Genomic DNA, 12135 nt, shown 5'->3' on the forward strand with positions numbered 1-12135 from the left:
TTTTCCCACCTTGAGCTAAGAGAGAAGCTTTTAAAATCTTGGATCTTGCTGTTAAGTTTTCTTTGTTGGCTTTCAGAAACTCTGCACTGGAACCCAACAAAGGTGACTACCAGTCCATATCCAGTAAACAGATACATTGAAAGAAATTCCTCCCATGAGAATTTCACATTACTTTTCTCACATCTTCCATTTTGTTTTCGGTTTTGCAACCTGCATCCATCATCATCTGCTGTTGGGAAGTAATTCCTATCTTTCGTACTTAATCTTACACATTTCAAACCTTCTGCTGTAAATGAAAAGCCTTGGTGGTACTGCGTTCTAGCATGCGTATATCTACCATACCATCACTTTTCTCTGGTATCCAAGTCCTCTCCTTAAGAGTTCTCAGAGTATGCTGGAGGGGACCTATGCCCCCATTCACATTAGACAAAGCAGCATCTATTTCTTCCTAAATACATTCTCCCCTCTTAATCAATCAGTTACTTTCTGTCTTTTTCAGGCATCATCTGTTCCCATCAAAGCTTTCTCAATTAGACATGAGCTTTACTATATATAAAGTGTTCAAACTTTGCAGTGCATTTTGTAGGTCTTATGACTCATGAATATAATGAACCACTGTGGGGATGCACTACCTATGGGCACTCCTGTCCTTCAGTACAAAACCTGAAGGAAATGTTTCTTATACATTTGCTGTAAATAGATACTGCACACTCAAATTACTCGTCTCTTCACCCATACTTCTCTCCAAGTATAAGTATCAGAACCTGTTCCCCATACAAAAGTCAGTCTGAAACAGGCTCAGACAAGGGCAGTTGTAAGAGCTCGTAATAACTGGGAAAATGCTAAACCATGGTCAGCTTTGAAATGTCTTCCCTCACCCATCAAGCCACTGCTTTTGCAATACTGTTGACCTTCCAAGTAACTGCTCTGTAATAAGAGGAGTTTTACAAAATGTGTCTGTTTATCAGAAGAGCTGGACAGATTGGAGCCTTATTCCCTTTTTTTCAGAAGAAGACTAACATGCACATCTTGTATGTGCACACTGGCCTCTTTTTTAAACAGGCTACATCTTGTTGGGTACAGTAGCTAGTAAGAAATCTTCAGTTTATCATGGATCTCTGGCAGATGTACTGGTTTTCAGACACTAGCATGCATCAAATACTACCTGGGTCAAACAAACATAATGTGTCATGGTACACCATTCCCAGTATTTTTTCAAACACAGTGGGAACACTGTGTATGTTTTTCGCCAGAGGTCCTAGCCTGCTGTGAGGGCAGTCCTCCTCCTGCCCTTTGGGTCAGCCTTCTCTTCATGCCACAACATCCCTGGCTCCATCTATTCCTTAGCGAGCATGAATCCTTCTGTAAACTCGCTTTCAGTAGCCCACTGAATCTGCTTTTATCTTTTCACCAGAATGACAGGTTAGGCTCCAAAGTGAGTAAGGCATGATTAATTCCTTGATGGCTCAGAGGACTTACTCCATCTTTCCAGCAGGTAAATGGTGAGCTAGCTCTTTAATAAAGTATTTCCCTTTTATCGTTGCTGTACAGGATCCATGCTTGATCAGGATGATTCCTTTACAATTATAAAGTTTCTTAGATCATCCCATGTTTTACATGTAATGTTGGAGTAATGCATTAGAGTAAATTCAGCATCAAAATAAGCTTATTTTCTCTCCTGTTGTTTCCTTGTATATAAGTATGTACTAGATACATTGCCTCCTTTTTTGCATCTATGTTTTTTCCTACTGCTTTTCCTCATCAAAAATGCTCAGCAAATAAACAAGCATCCATCTCTCTTTCAAAGCCAAAAAGACTTCAGCAGCTAGAATGCCTTTATGAAAATTATTTCACTTTATCTTCTCTTTCCTTTTCTGTAAAACTACCACAGCAGGTAGCTACAATGATGTGTGCTTTTACAGATAGGATAATCTGTCCATTGCAAATCAGTTGCCTTTATAGATCCTTTCCTTTGATGACCTGGGCTCCATCTTTAAAATGGATTTGCATAAACTGACTCTGTAGGACATTTTGTAGGTATTCATTACTCATATTTTATCACAAAGAAATCCAAAGCAATTATAAGTCCATATGTCCTCACAACTACCTAGGCATCTTGCTTAATTTCAAGTACTTTTATTTATTTATTTATTATGGCTAGGAGTTTCTTAATCTTGGCAATTAACTTTTTTTTTTTTTTTTTAACATCACTTTCCTCTCATGTTTTTAATCAGTTTTAATCTAAAAAGAACCAACACAAAACCTTCAGTCAGGAGCCAGACTAATATCTCCTTCTCCATAGTGCATATTAAACACAGACATACTTATAGGCTTGTGAGAATCCATTTCCATTTTCTTCACTGATAACTGCTTCCTCTTCTGATGCATAGATGCAAGAAGACTCAGGTTCTGCAGTGAATTCCGTAGCCTCTCAGAACACTTATGGCTTTCTTTTATTGAGTTTAATCTGCAAGCCTAAGTTTGTCTAATTAATTTATTGCCGGTTTGTCTTAAAAGCCTTCTGTTTCTGGCAGAAACCACCAGTCTTCTCTGGATTCCTGCCAAGACAGGTAGATTTTTATTCCCTTTCCTACCTTGTAGTTATGTTCTGGACAATTCAGGGTGATAGGCTCCAAATTACAGAGCCAGTCTCCAGATCCCAGGTCTAAAGAAGTAGTGAAGTTTTTTCAAGAAGTGTAGTAGCATGCCAGCAGACAAAATGACTGCTAAAACCCCTGTCATGCTTGTCTTCTCAGCCTATGAGCTGTGTTTCTGAAATAATGAATAAATCTCAGTTTCCCTCCCAAGAAGATCATGTTTGAGTAGCAGTAGTTTACATTATTTGAGGTGAGACAATACAAGTATTCTCCTCCAGGATATCAGAAACAGAAAATAGTTTCAAAATAAAGTATTTTCTTTCTTCATGTTCCAAGTGAATTCAAGGTTAACAGAAACTTTCAACATCTCCTCAGAAACTGGATTTGCTTCTGCTATTAATGTCACCATTTTTTACTTAGGTTGAGCCAAGAGGAGGTTTGCAGGCTATTTTCATTAGGGAGATAAATCAGTGATGGAGTGAAGTATTTATTAGGTGCAATGCCTTTTATTTTCACATTATGTATGTGAAGGTTTTGTTCCCCTAGAAAGAGGATTAATCCACACCAGAAAGAAACCATCTCTTTGCTTGTAGTTCCAAGACTCCTCCCAAGAAGAACAATGCACAAAAGGGGTCTCCCTCCCTTTTTCTTTCTTAAATTACATTTACATTCCTTTTCTGGCCTTATTTTCTCCATGGAATTTTATAGTGTTTTTCTAGGTTAATGTTTCTGCACACACAGAAACATTTTATCTGAACCAACAGCAGAACCTCCTACACACGTCACTTAAATCTCCAACTTCTCGTCCATGTCCCCTGTGCCTTTGTAGGTGTGGCTGGTACTGTTTCAGCTGTCAGTGATATAAAGGCATGAGGGCTGCATTTACTGTGAATGAAGCATGAATATTAATAAGCCCATCAGCTTCAATGAAGTTTCATTCAGTGACCAGCATGACGTAATAATTCAAAACAGTTGCCAGAGATGCAGAGCATTTTGAACACACAAAGTTTAAAAAAAAATAACACTGCCAAGTCAGGGTTGGCACAAAAGAGGTGGAAAAAACCAAGATGCATATTTTCAGAACAAACTCAAGATGGACTGATCTATGTCATCTAATCCATTAGCATAATTTAAGTCCCATGATAGATGCTCTATACAGACTAGTTTGACTAGTTTACTTCAAACCCATAAGTAAATTATCCTTCTCCAAAACACACTTTCAATCTGAAAAAACATTTTGTGAAATCTGTGAACATCTTCATCAGCATCTCAACACCAGAATAGTGAGTGAAAGCCTTAAAGAAGAACACAGCATTACATTGACTGAATTTTTAAAAGTCAAGATGGCAAAGCTGGGAGAGGCAAGTGAAGATGCTGATGAGGTTGTTTTACCAGTTTAAAAGAAGCATCATCTCTTAGGTATGCAATAAGATGGACTCTACTACTATCATCTTCAGTAATATGAAGATTCTCCAAACAGCGAGAGCTCCTTTTTTAGGGGATGAAAAATAAGGATGAGCAGAGGAGAGAGAAGAAATACTCCTGAACAGATGGGAAGAGAAAAACAAGACTGAAAAAGGAATGCAGAAAATTGTTTCATGATTCTTAACCCATCTGGAGACAGGAAGAGCCACTGGAACGGCAGAGAGGCCATTCTCATGAGCTGCATGCTAATAGCCTTAATGCAAAGACAAAGGAGGTTTTGGCTTTAATTCAGCAAGAATTTTTCATCCATGAGGTGGGAGTTCAGAATTCCAATTTGCTTCTCAAAGACAAAATAGTCTATGCTTTGATTTGGCAATTTGAAAATACTTGCTTTTCTGAACTTTCACAAATCCACAGCAGGATATTACACCAGTGGACACTAATTTTTAGTTCATTAATAAGCAGATTGGTACACTAGTGCACTTTGTGATAATAACTTGCAAGAAAAATCATTGCTTTTAGCACGCAGTGGATTGATATAGTGGCAGTCTCTTGGAAAAATAAGCTCTGAATGATGGGACCTTAGAGGATGGAAAGACAGAAAAGATTCAAAGAGTTCCAGAAGCTCATTTCCCTTGAGTGCTCTCATGTGACCAAACTGTTATGTGGCCTGACCCTCAAAGCCTCCTCATATACTCCCTCAGGTATAGAATATGATATGGAAGCCAGTCTGACTTTTCTCTTCCACGGGATCATACATTAACTCTCTGTATCAGTGAATCACCAAATCTAAAGAACACTGGTACTTTCACAGTCATTAGGAATCTACCTGGAACATTCCAGCCTGGAAAATCCTCAATTTGTTACAATATGGCAGAAATAGTAACTATCATGGTTCAGGCTATGTTTGGCTATGGATCAGCAAATTCACAAAGGACTTCAGATTAAAGACAATATGGATGGATAAGACAAATGGAGAATTTTTTAAACACTGAAGGAAAGTTTTCTTCATTTGGTGTGACATGTTCTTCCTCTGTGTGCTCTCTAGTTGTAAGAGCTTTCATGATGAAGGCACTGGCTGTCACTATTGCTGTTTCACATTATCCTTCTACATCTAACCAAAATTAATGGAATGCACGTTAAAACCATTCCTCAATGTAGTTAGTTGGAAGCCCCTAGCTTGCTAGCAGTAACTGGTAGCTCTGTAGATTGCCTGTGGGTTTGAGGTTTGGTTTTTGTTGTTTTTTTGTTTTGTTTTGTTTTGTTTTATTTTATTTTAAAGTGTATTTTATGTACAGAAAAGATTCAAACCCTCACAGTGACTGTTCTTAAGCTTTTTACTATTATCTTCATATTTATGGACACTCAAGATGACATAGCCAGTTCAAAAAATGGCTTCTGGCTACCAATACTAACTAGCATGGAAAAATCAATATAATTACAAAAGTAATTAAGCATGGCAAGTAAGGAACCCAGCCGTGGTTCAATCTAAAGCAATTTAGAATAACACAAACTTAACAGCCAAAATACTATTTTCTCATAGACTGATCCTAGCAAAATCGAACCTGCAACACATCAAATCACAACAATCACTGGGTGTGTGCCTAAGGTCACTAGGGTTAACAAAACCACCTTCAAAACTCACAGTGCTGGCAATGGGTTACAATAAAGGTTAAAATGATGGGAAAGCAGACAGAACGAAGAGATGGATTATTCAGGCAGCCTTGAGACTTGAAAGTATCTGGAATCACTTTCAGCAAGCACCAGTACTTTCTAGATATAAAATATCAGAAAATACCCAGTAATGAGTTAGCCAAGTTATGAAAACAGGAGTGTGTTGGGAAAAGCACATTCTACTTCTAATGTTTTCTGAAAACAAGAAAGCTAGCACACTGCCTCTCCAAATAGCATGTTCTCCACTAAACTAAAAAATCTTTAGATGGAAGAATTGGAGAGGCAATAATTTAGATACGGAGAGGAACAAGTGCACAAGAAAGACTGTAACTAAATCTCAAAGCCAGACTTAACTAACCAGAAGAGTTGCTCACTCTTTCTATGAGCAATCAATTAAATGATGAGAAAATAGAACTCTCTAAGAGAGTAACTTCTTGAAAAGACAATCACCTTGTCTGTATTTTGTCAGTGATGAAATAGCTCAAAGTGCCTTAACTAAGTGTGAAGCCTCACTCTTCACCTTTCATTACAGAATTTGGCCACTATGAACCAAATTTAAACCACAGCAGTGCTATGAGATATGTTGCATTCAGATGCAAACAGTGAACCTGTGTTACCAACACATCTCCATTTTAGAAGAGCACAGTATTGTTTGGCTTTATAAACACATGTAAATTGAAATTATACATTCATAATGCCTTTCTCTGGGTCAGTGCAGTTTTATGACTTTAATCATGAGGAGAATTAGCACATTAAATGCTCAAAATAGTTCCGTGCACACTGTCTGTAGAAAAATAACAAAATATGTAAATGAGTAAGACAAACTAACTCTAAGAACTTTATCTAACCCCCCATAAAGCTACATGACATTGGCGTTTTAGTTTTATTTCTTTCACTGGGATTAGACTGAGCACTATTTTACACAGATAAATGTACATAAAAATCATGGCATAACAGAAAATAGAAATTACTAGGTAAGGAGATTTGTGATTCTTTTCTTCAAGACCTACGTTTCCCTTCTATTTTATTGACTGCATTGCAAACATAGTTAACAACACTGATTTTCTAAACCCAAAGAGCAAGGAGAAAATTTCTTTTACGTTAATAATAAATAACATTTCCAAATTCCTCAGGTTCTGTGAGAAACAGAAATAAAGCTTTTAGAAAGAAAATGTAAACTTCCATTACCAGATTTCAGGACTGACATTTCCCTTGCAAGGCAAGAAGCTGCAGAGATTTTGTTGAATTGCGTAATAATGGCATCGACAAACAGTGAAAATGCAAAGTTCCTAACTAATATCCTGGACAACAATGGAAAATAACTTCTTCTCTCATTTATTTTGTGTCAAATGCATTAATCATCTGCAAGATGAGAAAGCCTGTAAGATGAGAACACATTTTGAAAATGTGCAAAACATCTGTATAAATGGCAATGAGCAAACAGAATGAATACCTGCACAAGACCTGGAGGTATGATATCTGCAGCAAAGTTCTTGTATAGGTACCAAGGTACTCTTAAATATCAGTTGGAATACAGTACACCTGGCAAATGACTCCATATTTTAAGTTTAGTAACTTATATATTTCTCCTACATATATCTGAGAGAAAAAGAAAACAATTTCATATTCTTTTAAATCTGATAATTCTTTTTCCCAATTTTTCAGCACATTCATTTTCATGAGTTGTCCTTTTTTGAAGGGCCCCCTGATGACCTTAAACTGTTTTGTCTTTGCATCTCAGCTTGTTCTTTTGTAGGATATCTCTAAATAGATGAGATTTTTCTTCATTTTTTCTTACCACAGCTTCAACATACTGATAGAATAATGATAGCAAAGTAGCATATCATTTTTAACACATTCCTCTGAAGGCTAAGAGTAACCCTATCAGAGATCGTGTCCTTACTGCATAGATATATCATTATGTCAACCTATTGGATAGGGAAAATGTTTGGAAACACATGAGTAAGCACCACAGATTATCTAATTAATGTTTTCCAAATAGAGCTGTGTTTCACAATCTGTATACTTTCAATTATTGTTACCATTTAGCAATCAGTCTGCAGTCATTATTAAGACCAGTACTTTCAGGCCTTGTGGCAGCCTCTGGTCAGACACCTATGTAAGTAACAGACACAGGAGTGTCTGAACTGCTCAGCAGTTCTACAGCCCAGGCCAGTAATTTATTTACTAGAATATAGATTTAAAATGCTAATATTTAGATCCAAAACTTCAAAAATGTAAAGAAACATCAAGCAAATACTCAAATAAAAAATGGGGGGAGGGACGACGGGAATGTGTCCCTTTGCTAACTCCTTGAAATAGCTGGTCCTTACTGACTTCCACTGTGGTGCCAGAAAACAAGCTAAAATCTAAGGGCATTCTTGTACTGATGTCAATAGGTGTTGGATCAGTTCTCAGACCTTTCTCTTTCACATTATGAGCTTTCCATGTTCCTGTAGTACCATTCAAACTGAGTTTGACAATTGGGTCAAGGGTCTGTCTGTAAGTGCTAAAGTTTGGTGAGCCTGAAATCCCTATTCCGACATTAATAGCCCTATTTCACAGAGTTCTATCTCCTACAAGTGGATCTCTGAAAAGGCTTCTGTGTGTTTGTCCTCACTGAAATGTAACTTGAGCTCATGGTTCAACAGTCATTAGTACCAGATCTGAGCAGTACTGAATTACAAAGAACTACAAACTGCATCTTGATCAAGTGCAGACAAAGCATCTGTAAAACTATCCAGTGTGTCCAATGTAGAGAACATACCAAACTTCATGGTTTTGCACCAATTGTTGGAGAATGGAAAATACTTGATCTGATGTCGAGTGATGACAATGACACTTTGTTACTCATTAAAATTTTTTGAATAAAAGAACAAAGAGAATGACTTTATACCAAGTCAATGTGTTTTGCTCCATCTGTCTGCAGTATTTTGATTCAGTATTATGATCAAGAAGTTGAAGGTTGGGTACTGTTGAAACATGGCCTGGATCAGAAGCTGATTCCTATTTTTTCATAAAATTGTTAAGTCAAGTGTGTACTGGTGTTCTGAACAACTGAGATGGACATCAGGCATATGGACACAGCACAATGCATCAGTGATTAGCAGTCATGCTGAAAATACAGTCAATACTTCTAACCAAAGGGCTATTGATGTGACTTAAGCAGCATCTTCAGTCAAGTCAAAGACAACTCTTCTAATTCTGAGATGAAATGATTATGCAATTTTCATGACGCACTGGGAATTTACATGCTGGTTATCTTACAGGTATTGTTAGACAAATGTTGCTAATAAGAAGCAGGAACATTTCTGAATGACTGTTTAAGAAATGGCTAGTATGAGGCATTTTGAATCTTTTTTTTTTTTTTTTTTTCTCAATAGAGGAAACAAACATACTAAATACTTGAGATAACAACAGATCTCAGACTTTATGTCATGTGGAGTCTACACAGTTAAAATAACCTCTAAACAGATAAAACTGACATAAGAAACACCTAAACAAGTTAAGGTGGAATTCTGAAATGTTTACTCCCAGGGAGAGTAATAAAAACAGAGCTAAATACCCCTTAAAGGCTCCCTTGAGGGTTTCTAATGAAATCAGGATGAGGATCTTAACAGTGACATAATGTACATTAGATACATATTTCAGTACTTTAAATTATTGCGACTGGGATAATTTTAGCCATAATGTTTTCTGTTATGGATACTGCTTGTTTCCACTTTCTGTTTCTCTCACTTTAAAACAAAAAATACTCCGTTGTTTCACTTTCAGGGTCTTATTGATGGCTGCAATAATGCAATGAGCATTTCAGTGGTTTTTAGAATTTATTTTCCTGCAGTGTTTTTCTGTTTTTCCTCAAAATTTAAGTTATTATCTATGTCTGAGACAATGCTGTCCATTTTACCAGTATTCAATGCAATTTGTATTTCAAAGCAACTGTTCCTATTTCAAGTATCTTAAAGCTTTGCCAAACTCTCTTTTTTAATTATGAAAACATGGTCTTGTAAATACAGAGACCACACTTCTGAACAAGGCAAAGCAACTGTGCAAGCTTTTTCCTAGTCTATGGGACTATTCTCAGTTAACTTTGTGCATGCATTCCATCTCAGCTATGGAGGGATTGAGAAAACATGCTTTTCTTCCCTTCACATAACCTTCAACCTGTTTAATTCAATTTAAATATTTATTTTACACATCCAGTGGAACAAGCCTGTTAGTACTTTGCTAAGAAAATCCTTCCTAACTGAATGCCCTGGTGTTCACAAATTTCTGTAAAACACATCTTTTCATGTGTGTTTGTATATAAATGTACAACTTCTTGTTGTATTTTTGAAAGGGAGGAGTTCTTCCTTCCTCAAATTCAGATTAAATCAGGATTCATCAAAAATTCTTGTCCTTTTTTTTTTTTTTTTTTTACAAAGAAACTGTCTTTGGGATTTAAGGACATCTGAGGATTTCAAGTAATACCAATAGTATTTACTGTCTTCCTGTACAGCTGCAGAAGAGAATACTACATAGAAGTGAGGGATGACTAAGCAAAGGGCTTTGCCAGTGCTTCATAGCAGAAAACTCAGAATTCAAGAAGAAATAGCTTCTATGGAATAGAAAATGTTAAAAAGTTTAATAGTGCATTACTTCCCTGTTCACAAGCACCAACACAGCATCTATAAATAACTTTAAATAGAAATTAAAACAAGTTTCATGCTAAGATACCAGAAATTTTGATTTATTTTGTCATAGAGATTATACTCACAATCTCATCTCCTGGCAACCAATATCCTTCTTGTTCAATACCAGCTTTTGACCCTTTACACCCCACCGTCAGGGTTTCAACAATAAGACCATCCTTGACTGCTAAACTCAGCTGACGTGTGGTTTCTTTTGGATGCATACCATGGACTCGAGACATATACCTGCACACAAAGCACAAAAGTCTTTAAGTGTAAGTGTTAAACTATAAAATTTGTCAGCAAAAAATATTTTCCAAATGATTTAAAATAATACACAGTCTAAGTTTTAGGTTTAAGTACTCAAAATTTATACAAATTCCCTCTTTAATCCAAAGCATCTTTTCTTGCCCTTGAAGTTATCACATATATACTTAGACAAGTAGTAACACAGTAATTTCTACCAAAAAAAATGATCACACCCCAAAACTAATACACACACTGCTTGGGCTTGTCTCTGCTCAACTTCCACATCCACTTGTGCCCCTAAAGAGACTTCTTTAAATTAACTGAAATGTGCAATTCTGTAATACTTTCTATGGCATACGTACTATAGAATTAACCTGGAGATGTACCAGTGAATCTATGCGATGCCTGTGAGTACAATACATTTATAAAATATGTGAAATTTATGCATCACATATCAACCCACCAACTAGAGTTATAGTACTAAGTGGTTTTTCTCCTTTTCTTGAGATAACCACAGTGATTGCACTATGATGAACTGCACTGGTGAGAACAAAATATACATAGCCTAAACTGTGTATATACATGAGATTCATTTATATAAAGCTGACCTTTAACCAGTATAATTTACTTCTAGACCAACACCAAATATTAACTTGGAGTAAACAACATAAAACGATCTTTCCTCAACTAAAGATGACTTTCCTGTTTTAAGATCATTACACCTCAGATTTTTTTAGCAGAATTCCAAGAACATATCTATGAGTCACTGTACATAGAGAAGAGAGCTGCAATCACATGTAATCAGCAGATAAGTGAACTGACTTAGAACCAACTGTTGTGTGGACATATTTTTCTAGTTATAGGTCTCTTACAGTTACAGGGCTAACTCAATTTCTCTCCCTTTTGGTTTATCCAGGTGCTCTATCTTTACCTGTCTCCTAGGAGAGAAATGTGTAATTTGCCTGCTTTAAGACAAAGCTGTCAGCTATCATATCCTCTATTTCACGCTTCATGAATTCTAGCAAACATGACTCTTTTGTGACTGTCATCACAAACATCTTTACAAAAAATACAATTTTTGTCAGGAGCAAACTTGAGGAAAAGTCATAAAGCAGTAGTGTTACATGGGAAAAAAAAAAGAAAAATAGTTATATCAGTTCAGAATTTTTTTTTAATAACATGGCTGACAGAAACTTTTAATGCCTTAGAAGTTATAAACTTACAATAAGGGATGAATACCACTCTAGTGGTCAACCCTCCAATCACTCCTTCTGTTTGAAGACATATGTCCTTCAAACTTCTTACTGTTTTGGATGCATAAAGATCTTTTCCAAACCTGCATTCTCTCTTAAGCTTTTGCTGGAACTGGCTTAAACTAATCTAATCTTTTTGTTTTGCTCTACAGAAAATTAAATGCATATAATCATACAGTAAACTTCTGATTGAGTAGAACTATATACTTGTGTAGTAAATTATACAATAATCAGAGCAACACAGGACATTTAGAAATTTCTGCCTGG

General features: G+C 36.3%; 1 protein-coding gene across 5 annotated transcripts in view; it reads right to left on the reverse strand.

Moving 5' to 3' along the window:
• The window catches only part of ZMYND11 (zinc finger MYND-type containing 11), a 106637-nt gene that overhangs the window by 33624 nt on the left and 60878 nt on the right, over positions 1-12135 (reverse strand). For all 5 annotated transcript variants that reach the window (XM_032982585.2, XM_032982588.2, XM_032982586.2 and 2 more), the window contains exon 3: positions 10453-10612. In XM_032982585.2, the coding sequence (XP_032838476.1) occupies positions 10453-10612 (160 nt within the window). The remainder of the gene's footprint in view (positions 1-10452; positions 10613-12135) is intronic.

Source organism: Tyto alba, unplaced genomic scaffold (assembly GCF_018691265.1).
Source record: "Tyto alba isolate M040663 unplaced genomic scaffold, T.alba_DEE_v4.0 Super-Scaffold_38, whole genome shotgun sequence".
Classification (NCBI taxonomy): domain Eukaryota; kingdom Metazoa; phylum Chordata; class Aves; order Strigiformes; family Tytonidae; genus Tyto; species Tyto alba.